We start from the raw sequence: 22,656 nt of genomic DNA on the forward strand, positions 1-22,656 counted from the left end.
GGAAAAAGTCTTCCCTGATACTAGCACCACAGAGATGGCTAGCTATATTGTTTTTGTCTTTTTGGTATTTTCAAAGATGCTAGGGTACTCAGGAAATAACTGAGTAACATAGCAACATGTGACTTACGATCAGATATAAGCAAAACTTTAGATACCTTGAGTATATGAAGATTTGTAAGTGCTTATTGATTGTAGTACATTCTGGGGTGTAAGTTGAATTTAACAGATTGCACAGAGCAAGTTAAAAACAATTGTATTTAGACTACTAGGTCAGAGAAAAACTTTAATTACTTAACAGAAGTAGAAATAAGATGTTTGTCCATAGATTACAAATTTAAAAAAAAAATTCAATTCTTTCAGTCTTCTCTTTCAGTAATGTACATAAATAGTATCCCTCATGTGTAATTTTTTCCTAAAATAAAACCAAAAAACCAAACCCATTGCCACTGAGTTGATTCCAACTCCTAGCAACTCTAGAGGACGGAGCAGAACTGCCCTATAGGGTTTCCAAAGCTATAAATCTTTACGGAAGCAGACTGCCACAACTTTCTCCCACGGTGTAGCTGGTGGGTTTGAACCAATGACCTTTCAGTTAGCAGCCAAGTGCTTTATTTCATACTTATGGCCTAATAGTTTACATACGTTATTCAAAAGAAAACCTTAAGCTCTTTTCCATTCAAAAATCAATATAACTATACACACATTTATTCTCAGAAAGATGCCGGTTTGTGCTTTGAATGATAGCATGTTACTTAGATAGAACTCCTAGTTACCAAGAAAGGAAAAGGGTCTATTCTACATTTCTGCAAAAGGGGATGAGAATTTTTGTTTGTTTGAAAGCCCTGATGCATCTGAGGTAGGGAATGTGACACAGAAAGGAAGTCAGGGGAAAGAAAAAGAAACAAAATATAGCCCCTTCTCAACTTCTATTTTACGTGCAGTGAATCAATAGTACTTAAAAAAATTTCCATACCCCATTCTTCTCTTATGAAATTCTAGCATACTCTGCCTGAAATACCAAGAGGAAATTAAGACTTCATATAAAAGCTAAAAACAATCTTAAAGATCATCTATTCCAACCCACTCTTTCAACAGATGACAAAACTAAGGTCCAGGTAAGAAAATGACCTGTCCAAAGTCAGACTTTGGTAGGCTCACAGTGGTCAGGGTTTCAAAATCATCTCTATACTTATAACAGATATTAAAAATAAAGTCAACGTTTTATCATTAATTTAAAAAAAAAAAAAAGAAAAGAAACCTTGTTTCAAAATGAGAAGCTGGGCCATTAGCAACTTCAATATGCTTATGTAAGAGATTAGCATCGTCTTCAGCCAGCTCTGGACCTTGGGCCAGCTTCTGCCATTCTCTCCGCCTGTCATGAGGTGCTCTCGGCACTTTTTCTGGTTCATGAGGACGATCTAGATTTTTCTGCTATAACAGATGTATTGAAACAAAGCCAAGCTGAAGTGCTAAGTTTATAATAATCAAAATTCTAACATCAATATTAAAAAAGACAATGTCACCATAATATAGTAAAATTAACACACAGTTCATTGGTAGATTCAGAGTTAAATCTTAGCTAGTCTGTAACTCCAATGTCTTGCCATTTTTTTAACCCCTAATTCAAGCTGATGTACCAAATGCAAACAGTATGCCTAAACAGCAAAATCTGAAGTCAAAAAGTCCTTCCAGATGAAAAAATATTCACCAATTTTGGTCTATATCTAGTAGTCTTTTGTGATGAAGAAAATTTCTACCATTAATAGCACTGTTAACCTCTAACCAAAACTTGAATATTTACTAAGGTTATGTGATCTAGGAAGTGATCAATTAGCTACCAAAGACATTGGAAAAAATCATTATCCAATTAACCCATAATAATTGTGTCACTCAACAGAAAACAAGGTCTTTAAAAAACAACAAAAAGTGATTCTTATTGGGAGAGAAAGTATAGAAAGGTCTAGAGGAGGTGTAACAAATTCAAATGCCCAAAGGGGCCGAGAAGATACCATACATCAATGAAGCCAGTCAGGTATAAGATGGAACCTGCAGTGAACTAGACAGGTACGCCCATCTGAGGCATTCCAGTTCAAAAATTTTAAAACCACCATGTTTGTCAAACACAACACTGCCTACCAGAGTAATCTGGCCTGCCAGTCATTTTTTAAAAAACTGGCAATAACACTGGATCCTGTCTAGCACAGAATATAATAACAGGAGGGCATTATGGGAAACAAGAGGGAAAGTGGGGACAGCTAAAGGAGAAACAAAGGGATAATGAAGACACAGTTTGCCTCCATAATTTTGCCTAAATCCAACTTTGCTTCCCTTCTATATTTTCAGTTCTCATTAACATGGAATAAAGCAGATGCAAGCTAATTTTATTAGAAAGCAGAAAATTACAACACAACAGACAGATAACAGGAATTTAGTGAGAATAAAATAACCTCTCCAAACCTTTAGGGTATGTTCTGTGGTAAGAAAATATTGGCTTAACCTACTTTACCAATATCTGCACAATTTTCCTTTGTTCTTTTACTGAATGCCCTTCTCTTCCCTGGTCCACTTAATTCCTATTTGTTCCTCAAGATTCATTATAAGCCTTGTTGGAAGTGTTCACCAACCCTGTCCCCTGGCTAAAGCAGCTACTATTTTGTGTGCCAAAACTCTCCATGGGTATATCTGTTATGGCTCTTATTGTACCACATTATAATTATCTTATAGCTCATCTGGCTCCCCATTAGATTGTGATCTTTCTGTGTGGTTATAAAGACTTTAGTATTTGACTAAACTGACTCAATGAAATAAAACCATCAAAGTACAGGATTAAGGTTCCATAATGCAGCAAAACATAAATACACCAAAAATAACTTCAATTTTTTGAATCTCTTGTGTTACCTTCTGTTTCCTTTTTTCCTTCCTCTTATCCTCTGTATCTTGCAACATTTTTTCTTTCCATAGATCAAAGAAATATGAAGGATTGGTATAAAACTTCAAACCTTCTTTACCATCATCTCTGAAATATAAAACACCAATTAAAACATAACAGTAAGACTTAGACAGGCAATCAAAATAGCAGTTTTACTGAAAAAATTTTTCTTACGTTAATAAAATACAGCATGTATAAAAATACTACCAAAATAAATTAGAACACTACACTAATAAAAAATTTCTCACAAATCAGACAGAAAACTTAGGAAAATGGAAAGCCAGACACTTTTGAGAGCTGGCATTAATAATTTAAAGTATAGCTGGATGATTTTCATCCTTAACTTCTCTTGCTGAATACTAAATTTTCTATTAAGTCTTTTTGGAAAGTCCAATAATTACAAATAGTTCTGCGAAAGATGAAACCTGAAAGGAAAATAACATCATTTAGAATAGAAACATTTTAGATTCTCTGCCAATATTCTAACTTATTTATTAGCCTTCCAAATCGAGAAGATATCATTTAACAGCATTCTAGTAGTACCAGTTATATCCAATGACCTGCATGCTGACTTACAGTTTCAAATACCTGCTTGAATATTATTTTGTTCAGGATATGTACTGTGCATCTTAAATTACCTATTTAACACATCATGTAAAGCACTTTGAAGAAAGCCTGAATAATTCCAAATTTTACATTAAATGGTAGAAAAAATTTTTGTAACTGTACATGTTCATTAAAAAAATTTAATGCATATAGATCAAGAGTAGATGAGAATAAGCAAAAATGATAATATTTATTTTGTTAGTGTGGTGGAATTTTGAGCTATTTATTTTTTCTATTTTCCATTTAATTAAAAGTTAAAAAGACAACAACTCCTTGTTGCTTGATATTAATAAGTTTGCCAGTAGTTTTTTAAAATAAAACTTGTTAAAACAACTCCCTTGAACAGGTCTTGTCTGTTCTATGCCAGAGCCTTGCTGAACTCATGTAATGAATAAAGCAAAGGTGCGGTGCAGTGAATTACTTAATATGGCCCTTCTACCCATACTCTTTGTCTAACTACCACCAAATGACTGGGTAGGGCTATGAAACTGAGGAGCCTGTGGCCCACCAAGGGGATTGGATAGCTTGCTAATGATGGAAATAAAGCGCACGGCACACTTGTGGGGGTGGGACTATGCAAATAAGGTGTATGGAACTCTAACAAGGGGATTGGTCAGTTTTGCCATCCTGCCAGGCTTAAAAGAAAGCCAATCACAGAGTGGGGGGCGGGGGGGAGAGTCTCACTACCACCAAGAAAGAAGAGCCAGGAGCAGAGTGCATCCTTTGGACTCAGGATCCCTGTGCTGAGATCCCCCCTAGATTCAGGAGACAGAGAGCTGTAACACCAGAGATGGCAAGATGTCAAGAAGCAGTGGCAGAGAAATGGCAGCACCAGAGGCAGCAGAACCAAAAGACTGGTAGGGGATGGTGCAGTGAGCTTCCTGGCCCACAGAGCGAGAAAGCTGAGCACCTTTGGGTGGGAGGCTTGCTGGTGAAGTGGGGTGCCTTTGGGCACTTGGCAGAGCTAGGCTCGCTGACCCATGGAGAGAGCTGACTGCCTTCAGGCAGGAAGCTTCCTGGTGGAGTGGGGGTAACTCCATGCACTTGTCTTTGGAGCTAGGCTTGTCAACCCAAGCGGTGAGAGAGCTGAGCGCCTTCAGGCCAAGGCTTACTGGTGGAGTAGGGTGCCTCTGGGCACTTAACTGGCGGAGCTAAAGAGTTTTGTAACACTCGTCTGAGCAGGGCAGAGGCTGGGCTTAGGGGTAGAGGGCCAGAGAGAGGCTTGTTTGCAGGCATGGCTCAGAAGAGGCTCTCTTGATCAAAGAACTGTATCCTGAATTGTAACCTATTACTTTCCTGGTGGCGCAAAGGTTAAGAGCTTGGCTGCTAACCAAAAGGTTGGCAGTTTGAATCCACCAGCCACTCCTTGGAAACCCTATGGGGCATTTATACTCTGTACTATAGGGTCCCTATGAGTCAGAATTGACTCAGCGGCAATGAGCTTTTTGCTTTTTTTTTTCCCCCTAATAAACCATGTAAATGTGAGTATGGTCTGTGAGTTCTGTGTGGCCATAGCAACGAATTATGGAATTCAGCACAGAAGTGCTGTGGGAAGAATGGCTGGTGTCAGAATTGGTAAAAAGGATGGAGAAAGGAGGTATGTCTGACCCCAGCCTCATAGCAATCATCCTTGGACTGTAAATGTTGATGGTGATTCTCTCTCCCCTTCCTGAAGGAAGTTACAGGAGGTCAGGTGGCTGCCATTTTTATAGAAAGTTTTCTAAATGCAGTGGCTAGGGAGAGCTCTCTGTGTTGGCCAGAAGCTCAGTGAAATAAAGAACATTTGGGGTTTAGTGTTTAAATGTAGACCACTACCTACGTGAACTGAGATAAATGACATTAAGCTACTAACCTATAAGGAGTGAGTATATTGAGAGGAGGAGGCTGTTCACAAACATCATATGTCTCCTGTAATGGAATTGGCAAAGTCTTGCGGTCGAAAAGCTGCTGATCTTGAACTGTAGAACTTCGGAAAGCTTTTCTCATTGTTATATCTTGCAAAGACACTAAAACAAAAATAAAAAATGTATTTGTTTTATTTTTATAAAAATGATTTAACATAAACACAAATGTTTAAAAATCAGCATGGATAAAGAGGTTATGATCTTAGTGGCTTATGAATCAGAAACCATACTTTAAATGTTTTATCATATTCCATATCATTTTGTGCCTAATTTTTCCAATCACATTGATATTAATGCATCCTTCGATTTCTAAGGCTCTGAAGGCCCTAAACGATACCTGAAGCATATCTACATTTCCCACCAAATATACCTTTTTCTTTTCTCTACCTGACATCCCCAGGCCCAACCAACTTAGATTCTTTTCTCCCTCTGTTCTATAATCCTTTTTTCCATCTCACTTTATTCCTTCTCTTTTTCTTATACCAGTAACACAGAAGGAATTAGCATTCTAGGCTAAACACACTATTGATTTCTGTTATATATACATACAGTAAGTATGCCTATATAATATACTACAAAAAACTACTGTAAAGAAAATATTCTCAAGTATTGGTAATCTATATTACTATTTCACTTATCTTTTTATCTTGTACTATAAGGATTTCTACCTAGACTATAAGCTCTTGAAGACCAAGACTGTCTTGTACACTAGTATCCCTAGTAACTACTGAAGTCTCATCATATATGTAAGATTAAAAATAACTCCATTTATTCATTTTCTTTTGGACTGTATAGCATGTTAAAATAAGAAATGTACAAAAAAATGCACTCTTAATTCTTAAAGTGATTTCCTGATACAAAAAAATTAGCCAACTTCTTACATATTTAATATGGCCTTAAGTATACAAAAATAAATATTTTATACCATAGCAAGGTCAGTTTTGAAGTCATAACAATTCTTAAATTATTCTTCTTCCTAAAATAGTACCTTTATCATTCTCACAAGTAAAAGCTCATTCAAGATGAAAGTTTGGACCTATGGAATTGGTGGAGCAACGAGGCTGCTCTGCAATCAATGGCCATACCACGACTGCATTCCCAGAAACTCTACTGCTGCATGACTTGTAACACGCTCAAAGCACCAAAATAAAATCCAAAGAAGAAAAAAAGTTTCTTCTCACAATAACTAAAGAGAAGTATGGGAAATGAGACACTTATTTTTAATTCTGTTTTGAGGTTATATATTTTCTCTTCAACAATGAGTCTTCAGAGATAAAAAGCATAAATCTTGAGATGACTGACAAAGAATGGCTAGATGGATAAGCAGGTTTAACAAAAGAAATTTAGGCCATATAACAAATTTAATTTGTTGAGAGCTTAAGGGTTAGACAAGGAAAGTTACTTCCAGAATGTTTTGATATCTATTTATTTACTTGATATTATTTGATATGTGGCAAACTACATATAGTTTCTAAAAAAAATTTTTTACTGTTTTATTTCCTTGTTAGATTAACTGTCTGGATATGTACTAAAATCAGTGGAATAAGGAAAACAGAAGGGAATAAAATAATTTGTATTTAAAATTAAGGACTTTTAAAGTCAAATTTTATTAGTTTAAAAAGTACATGAGAAGGACGGGGGGACAGGGAAGCTGGATTAATGGAAGTGGAACAATCAGAGTGGAAATAATGAGAATATTGACACAATGTGGAAAACCTAGCCAATGTCACTGAACAATATGTATAGAAATTGTTAAATGGGAAACTAGCTTGCTGTGTAAACTTTCGTTAAAAACTCAATAAAATATTTTAAAAAAATTTATTAAAAAAAGTACTAAGGTTTTTTAAAAGGGTGCCATGTAGTACTATTCAACAAATAGTACTATAGCAACTGAAAGTCCACATAAAAATGAAGTTGGACCTCTTCCTCACAAAATGCAAAAATTAACTCAAAATGGATCACAGACTTACATGTAAGAGCTAAAAGTATAAACATCGTAGGAGAAAATATAGGAGAATAAATCTTTGTAACTTTGGGTTAGGCAAAGTCTTCTTCGGTATGAAACCAAAAACACAAATGACAAAATAAAAATAGTAAATTGGATTTTACAAAAACTAAAAACTTTTATGCTTCAAAGGATATTACCAAGAAAAACAACCCACAGAATGGGAGAAAATATTTGCAAATTATACATCTGATAAGGGACTTGGATCCAGAAAAATATACAGAACTCTTACAACTCAATAATAAGACAAATAACCCAATTTAAAAATGGGCAAAGGATCTGAATGGACATTTCTCCAAAGAAGATAAACAAATGGCCAATAAGCCCATGAAAAGACGTTGAAGACCATTAGTTATCAAGAAAATGCAAATCAAAACCACAAAGAGATACCACTTCACACTCACTAGAATGGCTATAATAAAAAAAGACAGACAAAAACAAGGGTTGGTGAGGATGTGGAGAAATAGGAACTATCTGGTGGGAATACAAAATTTTGCATCTGCTTTGGAAACAGTCTGGCAGTTCCTCAAAAGGTTAAACATAGAGTTAACCATATGACCCAGCAATTCTACTCCTAGGTATATACCCAAGTGAAAGGAAAACATATGTCCACATAAAACTTGTATACATGTATTCATAGCACCATGATTCATAATAGATACAAAATGGAAACCCAAATGTCCATCAACGAGTTAATGGATAAACCAGATGTGATATACATATACACCGGAATATAACAAGGAATAAAGTACTGATACATAGATGAACTTTGAAACATAATGCTAAGCGAAAGAAGATAGTCACAGAAGATCACATATTATATGATTCCATTTATATGAAATGTCCATACAGGCAAATCCAGAGAAAGAAAGTAGATTAGTGATTGCCAGGGGATAGGTGTAAGGGAAAATGGAGAGGACGCTAATGAGTACAAGGTTTCTCTTTGGGGTGATGAGAATGTTCTAAAATTGATTGTGGTGATAGTGGCAAACCGTGAATATACTAAAAACCATTGAATTATACACTTCAATTTCAAATGGGTGAATTGAACAGTATATCAATTTTATCTCAATAAAGCTGTTTAAGGAGCCCTGGTGGTGCGGTGGTTAAGCGTGGCCTGCTAACCAAAAGGTTGGCAGTTCGAACCCACCAGCCACTCCATGGGAGAAAGATGTGGCAGTCTGCTTCTCTGAAGCATTCGGGGCAGTTCTACTCTGTCCTTTATGGTCACTGTGAGTAGGAATCGACTAGACGGCAGCAGAGTTTTGGGTTTGAAAGCTGTTTTAAAAATACGCACTGCTATGATTTCTTATCTTTGCGAACAGTAGAAACTTAGCATGGAAAGTATTTGCCTCTCCTTATACATTAAATTAGATTACGTCAAATGAATTTGATTCAATCCTAAGACATCCATCATTACATTCTCCTTTTTGCTTTTTCCAGTGATATTCTTTAATAGTTTTATTGTTCAAATTTAGATTTATTACATAACTTGCATTTATGCTAAAAATGTTATTCAACAAAAATATATTTTGAAGAGAGGGTTGTAAGAGATTCACATTAAGCAATTCCCTAGGGTAGATAAGTGAAAAATACGTTCTTAGTAGTTCCACTTCTCTGTGTAAAACAAAAAGAGGCATTTGGGAAACATCAGCATTTGATATACTCTATCAAGACATGAACTGTGCTTTCACTACTAAAGTTTCTACCACTGTTTTAGAGTGTGGCTTTTGAACCTGTTATCTCCGGCTTAATATCTTGGCATAGAACTTTTCTGTACTACATTGAGAATTTTGGTTTTTTGGGAACATTCACTTCAAGTAGGAAGTAACACTCAATTAAATAACTAAATCAGACTTCAGCAATTTTACACACATACAAAAGCATATTAAGAGGAATTACATTCTTACAGAATCAAAGGATTTCAGGTAATTTTCAGATCATTTTTATATCTAAGACAAAAGTATATAAAGAAATTATAAAGGAGAAAAGAACAAGAGAATGGAGGAAAAAGTCTGGCTAAAATGTTTTCTTTATGTCAAAAGATTAAGAGCTATTTAGTGTACAAAAAGAAGAAGTAAAAAAGAAAAATAGCAGACAAGAAAAGCCAGATGAGTCATACTGATACTATTTATAGATGACTCACTGATTTATTACAATATGTACTCCAAAGGTCATGGGTAAAAAGATTCACAATAAAAATCATGTTTAATACTATTCTTAAAGATATCTTTCATCTCACCTAATAAAAAGTATATATATTTTAAAAATACAGAATAAACTTACATTCTTCTTCTTTTGGATCAAGCTGTGTAACACTGACAGATAAACGGTCCACACGTTCTTGCAGTGAGTTAACTCTGAAGGAAAAACTATGTGCTTCATTGAATAATTCTCCAAATATATCTTCAGCATATTTACCTAAGCAAAAATGACATATATACCCTAACATTTAATGGGATCAGAGATAAATACAAAAAAAAATTAACATTTAAAAATGCTGTCCTACTTAATTTGGTATTTATTTGGAACTAGTTTAAACTTCAAAAAGCTACCCAGTTGTACCACGCCCTGGTGGCTCAGTGGTTAAAGTACTCGGCAGCTAACCAAAAGGTCAGCTGTTCAAACCCACCAGCTGCTCTGCGGGAGAAAGATGTGGCAGTATGCTTCTGTAAAGATTTACAGCCTTGGAAACCCTACAGGGTCGCTATGAGTCAGAATCGACTCAACGGCAGCCCCCCCCATCCCCAAGTTGTGACAGAGTGGGGAAAAAAGCACAAACCCTGGGAAAGCTGGTTTGAAATCCAAGCTCTGTTATTTCCTTCTGGGTGACTTTTATCTAAGATAGAAATACTTTACCTGCTCTATACATATGTACCCATTTGTTGAGGGTTAGGGAAGATGAACATGTAAAAGTACATACAAATAACATGTCTTTTAATTCAAAATTAGCATTCATACACAGACTCTACACTAGAACTGAATTTCAGGACAGGTGGCAGAGTACAAGATTCTTCATAGACCTAATACATGATCCATCTCAGGTATGCCCGAAACAAGAGATTCTGAAAATTTATGAGATATTTTATATTCTCCCTTGTTCCAATTTATTTAAAAAATCATCATAATCTAAAATCACTGTATTTCTCTAACCATGTAAATTCCCATTACTGAAAAGGAGATGCCAAAATAAACATATTTTAAAAGGAGAAAAAGAGACATTTCTACATAATAAATGAGCTAGGGAGAAGTTTCAGAAAATCTATAATGAAAAATATTCAAGTGTATTTAGAACATATAAAGTAATGAATGTGACATTAATGACTATACACCACAAAGATGAATCAACTACTACCTGTATCTTTAATTTTTTTTTTTAATCAATGATCTTCCTAAATTGAGACATTTTAGATCCAAGGATAGTTTCTAGGTTAAATCTAGTTCCAATGTAAGTTCTATCAAGACAGTTTCTGTGACAGAGAAGTATTTAAATACATTTCATTTAGCAAGTCTTCTCTAGTGACTTCAGTTTACGCTTATCTCTCTTCTCTCAGCTCCTGCAATCTAAAATGCAAAACTTTAATTATATACATGCTTACACTATTCATAACTGTTTGTGTATTAATCATATTGGAGACTCTTCAGCTAAGTGAAGTATGTTTTTTTTGGGCAAGAACCATGTAGCTTTATCATACAGCAAAGTATTCAATGATATCTGTTGTCTATTTCTCTTATTGATCCAATATATCTATCTACCCCCCTACTCATTTAGCTTGCTATCTATCTGTCTGTCTGTCAAATTATCTGTCTATGCTTAAGAGCAAGAAATAGGCCCTATCAGTTCTTCCTGGCAATAAACTGACTATATTTAACAAGACGAAGACCTTGGGAAGAGAATGGCGAAACATCCCTCAGGTAATCAGACCTCCAATGGTTGTTGAGAAAGACAATGATGAAATGGGAAAAAATTTCAGTATAGCAGAATAGGATATAAAGTGAATTCCAGGTTTTCAGTGATTATCTGTTACAAAACAGAATTGTGTTCAACCGGGAGAAATCTCATAAAAAACTGGATGTACATTTTTGTGAAGAGGTTAGGAAGATGTTCAACCACAAGCCAGGCTGAGCTCTGCAGTGTACCTTCACTGCTATGTTCTCTAGCAGTTTTAGTGTTATTAATAGTACCAAACCGAAAACCTCAATTATTTAGAACCATTTGAATAGCCAAGTTTCCTATGTAATTCAGAGATTATTTAATGTATCAGTTATTATTTTAAACATTCTGAATGGAAACTGTTGTAAAATGCATTGTAAACTTCCCTGTCTTCTTAAGTGGAATACAAAGTGAAACATAATTTAATCTTTTCTTAAGAACTCGCAGTTATTATGAAAATCAATTATTATCCCAAGATAGAAAACAGCCCTGAAATGTTTAAGAATATTAGCTTTTACATCAAATGGCCATTCTCTAGTTTTTATGTTCTTCTTGCCTTATATCATTTCTACCTTTGCTATAAACTACCTCTTCTGGCTGCCTTCCGTGTATGCCTGCATCTATTATCTCCCCCTCTACCCTCTCTTTAGCTCTCTGAAACATAAATGTTTGGAAACAACATAATCAAACCTATTTGAACTATCAAAGTAAAAGTAAACCACCTCTGAGAGAGGTAACAATTGATAATTTTTTGTGCATGATCTTTAGTGCATGGACTTAGTTATTCTGGCTGTCTGGAGGCCTTTTACATTTAATTCCAGGTTCTAACGATGTCAAGTGGGAAAGATGCCAGAGAGCTTAATTCCAAGGAGGTAAACTATTGCTCCACATCAACAGGGAACTACCAGAAATTCAAGCCAGATTCAGAAGATGACGTGGAACGAGGGATATCATTGCTGATGTCAGATGGATCTTGGCTGAAAGCAGAGAATACCAGAAAGATGTTTGCCTGTGTTTTATTGACTATACAAAGACATTCAACTGTGTGGATCACAACAAATTATGGATAACATTGTGAAGAATGGGAATTCCAGAGCACTTAATTGTGCTCATGAGGAACATGTACATAAACCAAGAGGCAGTTGTTCGAACAGAACAAGGGGATACTGTGTGGTTTAAAAACTGGGAAAGGTGTACGTCAGGGTTGTATCCTTTCACTGTGCTTATTCAATATGTATGCTAAGCAAATAATCCGAGAAGTTGGACTATATAAAGAACGCGGAATCAGGATGGGTGGCACACACATTAACAACCTGCAATATGCAGATGATACAACCATGCTTGCTGAAAGCAAAGAGGACTTGAAGCACTTACTGAGGTAGATCAAAGACTACAGCCTTCAGTATAGATTCCACCTCAACATAAAGAAAACAAAAATCCTCACAACTGGACCAGTAAGCATCATCATGATAAATGGAGAAAAGACTGAAGTTGCCAAGGATTTCATTTTACTTGGATCCACAATCAATGTCCACAGAAGCAGCAGTTAAGAAATCACATGATCTATTTGCATTGGGCAAATCTGTTGTAAAAGATCTCTTTTAAGTGTTGAAAAGCAAAGATGTCACTTTGAAGACAAAGGTGCGCCTGACCCAAGCCGTGATATTTTCAATCGCCTCATATGCAGGCAAGATCTGGACAACGAATAAGGACAACTGAAGAAGAACTGATGTCTCTGAATTATGGTGTTAATGAAGAATACTGAATAAACCATGGACTGGGAGAAGAACGAACAAGTTGTGAAGAAGTACAGCCAGAATGCTCCTTAGAAGCAAGGATGTTAAGACTTTGTCTCATGTACTTTGGACACGGTATCAAGAGGGACCAGTCCTTGGAGAAGGGCATCATGCTTGGTAGAGGGTCACCAAAAAAGAGGAAGACCCTCAATGAGATGGACTGACACAGTGGCCGTAACAATGGGCTCAAGCATAACAACAACTGTGAGGATGGCGCAGAACCGCGCAGTGTTTCGTTCTGTTGTACACAGGGTCACTGTGAGTCGGAACTGACTTGACAGCACCTAACAACAAAGCAAACTATTGTTAAGGATCCTTGGTGGTGCAACGGTTAAGCGCTTCACTGCTAACCGAAAGGTTGGCAGTTTGAACCCACCAGCCACTCGGTGGGTGAAAAGACCTGGCAATCTACTCCCATAAAAATATTACAGCCTAGGAAACGAGTTCTTACCCTGTCATATAGGGTTGCTATGAGTCAGAATTTACGCCAAGGCACACAACAACAACAAACTATTGTTAAGGAGCCCTGGGGGCAAAACAGTGAAGCACTTGCTAACTGAAACGTCGGTGGTTAGAATCCACCCACTGGTTCTATAGGAGAAAAGACCTGGTAATCTGCTTCTGTAAAGATTACAGCCAAGAAAACCCTATGGAGCAGTTCTACTCTGTCACAATAGGTGACTATGAGTCAGAATTGACTTGATGGTACCCAGCAACAACAAACTATTGTAACACCTTGCTACAATATTTTTGTGGGTCTTCTCTTTTCTTTTGAATCTCTACAAATTGCTTAGAAAATGCCTACATGGCTCAGATTTCAACTCTCTGTAACCTAGTTTAGTGTTACTTTACAATGTATTTATATTTTCAATTTGGCTACAAGATGTTGCTGACAGATGTTGCTTATATGGACTATAACAGACTTAAGAATTCCTTAAATTTTCATCTCAGTTTATGTAAAAAAATGGGTTAATACTGCAAATTAATACCCTTAATCAATTATATTGATTCTAAATCCTATATTGGGAATATACCTAAAACCAGATGTCTGTATTAAATCCAAAATTCATTTTAATTTTAAGAAGTGTTTCCAAAGTTATTAATGTTATTTCTGTTTTAACATGTTTTATTGATGTACTCTAGTAAGTTTTACATGAAGTTATGTTACATTAGATACAATCAGTGCTAGACTACACACACATACACAAAAAAGAAAATCAGCAAAATGTCTTCAAACAATATGGTTAATACGATACGTAGGAAATTTAAGACTCTTCTTTTGACTCTTTGTGAAAGTACAATTCTGTATTGGCTTTCCCAAGGAGGAAACAAGTACACAAGTAAACAATGTAATATTTTGTTATTGATTTACTACCAATACTTAACCTGAAAAAAGTAACCATTCTTAAAATGGATATAGATGTCTTATTAAAAAGCTAACCCCTCAATTCAAAAGATGAACTGGAATAAAAAAAAAAAAATTTAATGATTAAATTTGGAATAATGGGGAATAATTTACTCAATTCTTTAAGTAGCTCTGTTATAATTTTATAACAGGAACATACTGCTTGTCAGCTTCTCCTCTAATCACCCCTTCCACTGGTCTTTAATCTCTGTCCAACCCACTTGCCTTCTGTCTGTCAAAGGCCAGGTTCTGTTCACCTGCTGCTTTCAATCATGATGCATATTAGACTCCTGGCTGATACCCTTATGTCCTTCAGACAGCTTGTTTGACGACTTAATTCCCCGACTAGTGACCGCTCCACACCTCTCACTTTAGACCTTCGATAACATAAAAATATTTCCCTAGACTAAAATATATAAATATTAAGTCTGTCCCAAAACACAAAATAACTGAAGCCTCTAAAAAGAGTAAGTAGTTATAACAAGTAAGCAAAAGTACAACTCTTGTGGTCCTACCTTTCATATATGAAACCATATTTTAAAAATAATCTCAATAGTTATCTATCATGTGATTCTGTTCATAAAGATTATGTCCTTATTTTCCTTTTCCAGAAGGAACACACAAGGAAAGAGGTATTTGCTTAATTCTACTTTTATTTATTTATTTTTTGACTACTTTACTAAGCTTTGCCCCAAATAGCCACCCTAAATATTTCTATTAAATATCCCTCAGCAAAAGATGAACTCCTTAAACATTCTATAAAGTAACATTCTCCAAGTCTTAACTGCAAGTTTCACTTAATAGTGGAATATATTTTTATTTTCTAAATCATACTTATTATTAGTATTTTGTTTTAAAAAAGAAAAATAAGTTTGATTAGACATGTCAGGTTCACTGTTTCTTCCTTAATTCAGTAAATAAATATTTATAAGTACCTTCAGTGTGCAAGAGTTTGTGCTAGGTATTCTGAAAAATACAAGCTTGATCAATGTCTCTGCCATGAAGTTACACACAATTTAATAAGGAGATATTATTTATACAAATAAATAAAATATAAGGTATAAAGAGGTTTCATAATACAGGTATGGATAAAAGTGCTATGTAAACTCAGAGAAGAAAGAAAATACATCTGGATGGAGGGGAAGAGAGACAGTAATTGTTAAGTGACACTGAAACTTGAAAGATGGTAAAATTTTAACATACAAAGATGACAGAGAATCTATTCCAGGCAGAGGAAGCTATATAAAGGCACAGATGCACAGAAGTCCATGAGCAGTTTGGCTGCAACATACTGTGTAAAATCAAATAGAGGGAGACCTACGGTAGTTGGCATGGCAAATGGTGGCTCAATCCCAGAGACCTTATTTTACTTGGTAGGCAATGGACAGCCTTTTGAAGCATTCAAACATGGAAGTGATGTGATCCTATCTGGGCCTGAGAACAAAAAATCTATTTACAGTGTAGGATAGATTGAAGGGAAGAAGAGAATCTACTTTTACTATATTTTTACCAGTTAAATATTGTCCTGCTTCAGATTTTCAAAGACCGTATATATATATATATATATATATATATATATATATACACACATATATACATGTAACAGTCCTGGTGGTGCAGTGATTAAGAGCTCAACTGCTAACCAAAAGGTCACCAGTCTGAATCTATCAGCCAGCCGCTCCTTGGAAACCCTATGGGGCAGTTTTACTCTGTTCTATAGGGTCACTATAAGACGGAATAGACTTGATGGCAATGGGTTTGATTTTTGGTTTGGTATTAAAAAAAAAAACCTAAAACAACATCACCATTCTTGAATTGCCTCGAGCCCTTCTTTCCCTTTGAAATTCTCTGCAAATAAGTTCTTGAAAAAATGCTTTCTTCTCTACTTAGGGTACTTAGGTTGACCTGAGACTGCTGCCCAGATACCACTCCACCTTTTCATCTGTTGCCACCACACACCTATTTGCTCACTGGTAGTTGTGCTGCTGCCATCTACCTGACCACACTCATTCTTCTGACATTTCTGGGAAGCTGATAAAATTCTAGTTGATTCTCACTTTATTCTGTTAGACTTGGACAGGACATTCTGTTCCAAAGCCTCAAGAAGAAATAAGATTAGAAATGGTCACCATCTTTAACAAAATCTCTCTGAAATTACCCTTCAGAATACTAGTTAAACCTGCTGGGGCAAGCCAAACCTTAAACAAATCAGTCTTCAGGGTACAAATGTTTGCCTACTTTTTACAAAAACCACTAGTTGCTGTTGAGTTGATTCTGAACCCATGTGTGTCAGAGTAGAACTGTGCTCCATAAGGTTTTTAATAACTGTTTTTTTTAGAAATAGATAGCCAGGACTTTCTTCCAAGGTAGCTCTGGGTAGACTTGAATCACCAGCCTTTTGATTAGCAGCCAAGCACGTTAACTGTATGCATCACCCAGGTAGGTACTCCTTAAAAAATGTTTCACTAATTGATGTGACTGATGATATAGGTTCTGTGTTTCTCCTCAAATCTTGATAAACAGGCCTACTAATTTTTAGGGATTTAATCTATTTCTCAGTATATTTGGAGCACTATTTCGCAAATAGTAAGCCTTCCCAAAGAAAACACCCAGTGGGAATCAGCTTCTTTGCCTCAATCAGTTGTCCTGGGCACTAAATAGAATGAGGTAGGTTGCCAAGAGAGAGAAAAGAAACGAAGTTTGGAGAGTAAATTCAAGAAGAATAAAGTCTGCTTAGAAGTTATGGAACTTTTCTAGTTATTAGGCCTCCAGGGTTACCAGTATCAGAATTTTATGTTCTCATCTCCTGATCACTCAGAAGGTACTTAAATGAAACAATAAGCATTTTAAAGGCTTCATTATCTTTTTCCTCAGGGAACTGAAGGCGAATCCTGTTCTTAAAATAAGTTCTATAACCTTTTCTACAAAGTGCTATTAAAACAATGTTTCAGGTATTTGTATGTCTGTTTGTCTATTTATCTCTTTCTCTTAGGATGGGAAAAAAAAAAAAAACAAATAGATGTGATGATAAGGAGAATTGTTTAAGCATCCCTTAAAGAAGTTGAGCAAGGCCCTGCTTTAGTAGCAAAAAGGTCCATATAAGCCAGAAATTCTTAAGAGGAAACAAGTAGAGTTGTGTAGTTATACTGCATTTGAGATCTGTATCATAAAAACAGCCCTGGTGGCGCAGTGGTTAAGAGATATTGCTTTTAACCAAAAGGTCAGTAGTTTGAATCCACCAGCTGCTTCTTGGAAACCCTATGGGGCAATTCTACTCTATTCTATAGGGTCGCTATGAGTCAGAATCGACTCGATGGCAACGGGTTTTTGGTATCACAACAATAGGTAAAACAGAGGTGATAAAATTCAGAAACGGAAACAGTCCTATGCTAAGATCAGGATCTTCTTGACATTTTCAATTTTTTTTTTATTGTTTCAAAGTGCTTTGAACAACACACATATACACAAGAGCCAAACCTGCTGCCATCGAGTCAATTCTGACTCATAGCGACCCCACAGGAAACAGAGTAGAACTGTCCCATAGGGTTTCCAAGGAACAGCTGGTGGACTGAAGCTGCAGTTCTTTTGGTTAGCAGCCGAATGCTTAATCACTGCGCCATCAGGGCTCCTGTACAACACAATGGGTGTTCAAATACTACTGAAAACACATGAATGGGGTGTATATCAAATCTGTACCATATATGCACATACATTTATATGACTACATGTATTCTTTAACACATACATCAAACAAAACATTTATACTTAAATGGATCTAACTCCTGTATTTATTACTTTTGACAAATCCCTACATAAACACTACATAATACATGAATAAAATATTTTCATATATAAGGAGTCTTATCACCTAAGAACAACAACAACAACAAAAAACAAACCCGTTGCTGTCAAGTTGATTCCAACTCATAGTGACCCTATAGGACAGTGTAGAACTGCCCCCTAAGGTTTCCAAGGAGCACCTGGTAGATTCAAACTGCTGACCTTTTGTTTAGCAGCCATAGCTCTTAACCACTACGGCACCAGGGTTTACAAGGAGTTAAAAGAAAGGTTTGAAGAAGTATTTAAATTAAGAGATCATTGGAATTTCACTTCTTTAAGTATGTCACTTCCCTGGGTGGCACAGTTAAGCGCTTGACTACTAGCCTAAAGGCTGGCAGTGAGAACCCACCCAGAGGCGATTCGGAAGACAGGCCTGGTGATGTGCTTCTGAAAGGTCACAGCTTTGAAAACCCTGTGGAGCAGTTCTACTCTGCACACATCCGGTTGCCACAAGTAGGAATCAACTCAACAGTAACTAACAACAAGTATCCCATGCTTTCTGCTAATTTCAAAAATAATTCTAAAACTCATGATTTTACTTAAAAATGACTACATTTTCAGGATACTTTTGTGTTTGTCATACCAAATACTGCACCCCCCCAAAAAATTAATTCCAAGAACATCTTCTTAATACTCTTAAGGTATAACATTCCAGTTTGAGAGTAATATTTTTATTAGTATACGAATACTTACTTAGGCTACTTAGTTGTCTAATTATATTTGCCAAGGAAATATTGGTTACACATTCCAGTTCATTCTTAATACCTCTAGGCAGTGCCGTGTGGCACAAGTGCCTTGGATCGATGTTTCTTTTTACTAATGGCATGTTGAGATCAACCTCTGTGCCAGTTCACCTGTAGGAAATTAAAAAAATAAACAAATAACAATTATTCAATTTTATCTCCTAAGTCCTGAGAAAACTGCCTGATTCCTGACTGTTTTAGAAATGTCCCAACATAATTTTTAATGTAGGAATCTTTGTCAGATTAGGAAAGAGAGGAAAAAAAAAAATACTATAATGTTTAAAAGCAACAAAAAATAGTGCATAAAACCAATTACATATAATTTAACATCTTTTAATCCACCAATACTTAACCTGATTACTTAGGGGAAAAACTTATTATTTAACAACGAAGCTAAATTAGTATCATGCTAAAACATAAAACAAACTAAATTTTTAGAATTGTTAATCTGTTTTCTTAGGCCACAGTTAAAGACACTACCATACCAACCAAAAATTTTCCATCTATTGTATAACCCATTTGGTTCTAAAAGTAGAGTTCGCCAACAATGTAAAAAATTAAAACAATTCCTAGGTTTCTTCACATACTTTCTTGAGTTCTTAGCAATTAAACGGTCACTTTATTGAAAAAAAAATTCAAGAGATTGTCAGAGTATGCAAACTAAAGAATAGATGCCCTAAAGTGAGAGGCAGATTTTTAAATAATTTAGCTAAAATCTCAATAATCTGTTTTTTAATTAAAAACTTTTTTCATGGGTTTAATTTTAAATCTGATATAAACTGTAACCTGTTGCCGTTGAGTTGATTCCAACTCATAGCGACCCTATAGGAGAGAGTAGAACTGCCCCAAAGGAAGTATTAGCCCAAGAGACAGAAAGGGCCACATAAACCAGAGACTCCATCAGCCTGAGACCAGAACTAGATGGTGCCTGGCTACCACCATGACTGCCCTGACAGGGAACACAACAGAGTCCCTGATAGAGCACGACAAAAGCGGGGTGCAGAATTCAAATTCTAGTAAAAAGACCAGACTTAATGCTCTGACTGAGACTGGAGGAACTCCAGAAAGCATGGCCCCCGGACTCTGTCAACACAGGACTAAAACCATTCCCAAGGCCAACTCTTCGGACAAAGATTAGACTAGACTATGGGACATAAAATGATACTTGTGAAGAGTGTGTGTCTTAGCTCAAGTAGATACATGAGACTAAATGGGCACCTCCTGGCTGGAGGTGAGATGAGAAGGCAGAGAGGATCAGGAGCTGGATGAATGGACATGGGAAATCAGGGATGGAAAGGAGGAGGGTGCTGTCACAGTACAGGGAGAGCAATTAGGGTCACATAACAATGTGTGTATAAATTTTTGTATGAGAGACTAACTTGAATTACAAACTTTCACTTAAAATACAACAATAAGATAAATAATTTAAAAAAAAGAACTGCCCCGTAGGGTTTCCAAGCAGTGGCTGGTGGATTTGAACTGCTGACCTTTTATAGTTAGCAGCCATAGCTCTTAACCACCATGCCACCAGGGTTTCCAAATCTGATATGGATTTTAAAATTAGCTACAATACTGCATAAGGTATCATGTTTAGTAAATGAGAATACTGAACGCCCTCTTTTCCAGGAGAGCTAAGAAAATCAAACTATTGAAATCTAACCATAGCAAAATGTATTTCATAGAATTTTAAATTAAAATATATTTTGATGACAACTGATGCTAATATTGGGGCCCTGGTGGCGCAGTGGTTAAGAGCTATGGCTGCTAACCAAAAGGTCAGCAGTTCAAATCAACCAGTTCCTTGTTGGAAACCCTATGGGGCAGTTCTACTCTGTCCTATAGGGCTGCTATGAGTCAGAATCTACTTGATGGCAAAGGGTCTTTTGGTGGATGTTAATATTAGTAATATGTTCTTCTGTTGGTTCAGTGGTAGAATTCTCATCTTCCATGTGGGAGTAAACGGGTTCAATTTCTGGCCAATGTACCTGAAGTGCAGCCAACACTTGTCTGTCCGTGGAGGCTTTCAGATTGCTATGATGCTGAACAGGTTTCAGCAGAGCTTCTAAACTAAGACTATGAAGAAAGGCCTGGTAATCTACTTCCAAAAAATCAGCTAATGAAAATCCTATGGATCACCACAGTCCAATCCCATTGAGCATGGGGTACAAAAGTTGAAGGCCAATTCAGTGGCAGCTAACAACAACAAAGTTATTTTAAGAATGTTTTTTGTTGTACGAAAATAAGATAAATATATATTAGTATGTAAAGCAATACGTGAAGTATTAAAGACAGCCTAAGATCAAACATCACAGTGATTTTATGACTTTACAAATCAGAAAAAAAAGATACAAATTCTTACTTTCAGAACTCAAACAAATGTCCTGTAAAATTTATTTACAATGTTTAAAGGACTTCTTAGAATTAACAATTCAGAGGAAGATAAAATAGCTGTTCTTTGAAAAAAAAAAAAAGGTCATATTGGAACCCTTATCCATTGCTGGTAGGAATGCAAAATGGTACAGCTGTTGTAGAAAACGTGTGGCAGTTCTTCAAAAAACTAAAAATAAAACTACCATTATGACCCAGCAATTTCATTCCTAAGTATATACCCAAAAGAACTGAAAGCAGAGACTCAAACAGATACTTGTACACCAATGTTCACTGCAGCACTATTCACAATAGCCAAAAAGTGAAAACAACCTAAATGCCCATCAACAGATAACTAGAAAAATAAAATGTTGTACCTACATACAATGGAATACTACTCGGCCAGTAAGAGAAATGAAGTCTCCATACATGCTACAATATGGAGGGAGCTTGAAGACATTATGCTGAGTGAAATAAGACAATCACAATAGAACAAATGTAGTATGACCTATGACCCCACTTATATAAAAACACAGACAAATGTATAAAGACTGAAGTTTCTTAGTGGTTACCAGGGGCAGGAGGGAGAAGGAAAGAGGGAGGTTACTGCTTATGCAGTATTGAGTTTCTATTTATGTTGATGGAAAAATTGTATTAATTAAGGATAGGATTGCACAGCCAGTCAATGTAATTGCTGTCAATGTTATACACTAGTAAAAAGATAAACTGCCAAAAGTTGTGTGCTATATTAACAATGACAAAAAAAAAAAAAAAAAGGGAGAGTAACTGCTGAGGCTGCTTATGGTACAACCAAACATCTCATGATATTTGGCTCCTTGGAGGTTTAGGGTCACGGTCTCATGGCATGTCCCAGTTAATTGGTCTAATAACGTGCTTAGCATTTCTGTTCTATCTCCTAGTTTGTTGCATAGTGCCTGGGGTCTTAAAAGCTTGCAACCGGCCATCCAAGGAACAACAATTGGTCTCTATTCACCTGAAGTAACAGAGGAAGGAGAAGAGTTAGGACCAGGGGGAGAAAATAGAATGTGTGGCTAATTACCTCCATGAATAGCTGTCCCCTTTGCCATGAGACCAGAAGAACTGGATGGTGCCCAGCTACCATTACT

The 22,656-nt window shown here is 36.1% G+C and overlaps 1 protein-coding gene across 2 annotated transcripts in view; it reads right to left on the minus strand.

Moving 5' to 3' along the window:
* WASF1 (WASP family member 1) overlaps positions 1 to 22,656 on the minus strand; it is a 100,914-nt gene that overhangs the window by 4,251 nt on the left and 74,007 nt on the right. For both annotated transcript variants that reach the window (XM_004372460.1, XM_004372461.1), the window contains 5 exons: positions 19,113 to 19,273; positions 9,731 to 9,865; positions 5,388 to 5,541; positions 2,899 to 3,016; positions 1,259 to 1,431 (listed from right to left, as the gene is read on the minus strand). In XM_004372460.1, coding sequence (XP_004372517.1) covers positions 1,259 to 1,431; positions 2,899 to 3,016; positions 5,388 to 5,541; positions 9,731 to 9,865; positions 19,113 to 19,245 — 713 coding nt within the window. In that variant the 5' untranslated portion in view covers positions 19,246 to 19,273. The remainder of the gene's footprint in view (positions 1 to 1,258; positions 1,432 to 2,898; positions 3,017 to 5,387; positions 5,542 to 9,730; positions 9,866 to 19,112; positions 19,274 to 22,656) is intronic.

This window comes from Trichechus manatus, unplaced genomic scaffold (assembly GCF_000243295.1).
Source record: "Trichechus manatus latirostris isolate Lorelei unplaced genomic scaffold, TriManLat1.0 scaffold00017, whole genome shotgun sequence".
NCBI classification, from domain to species: domain Eukaryota; kingdom Metazoa; phylum Chordata; class Mammalia; order Sirenia; family Trichechidae; genus Trichechus; species Trichechus manatus.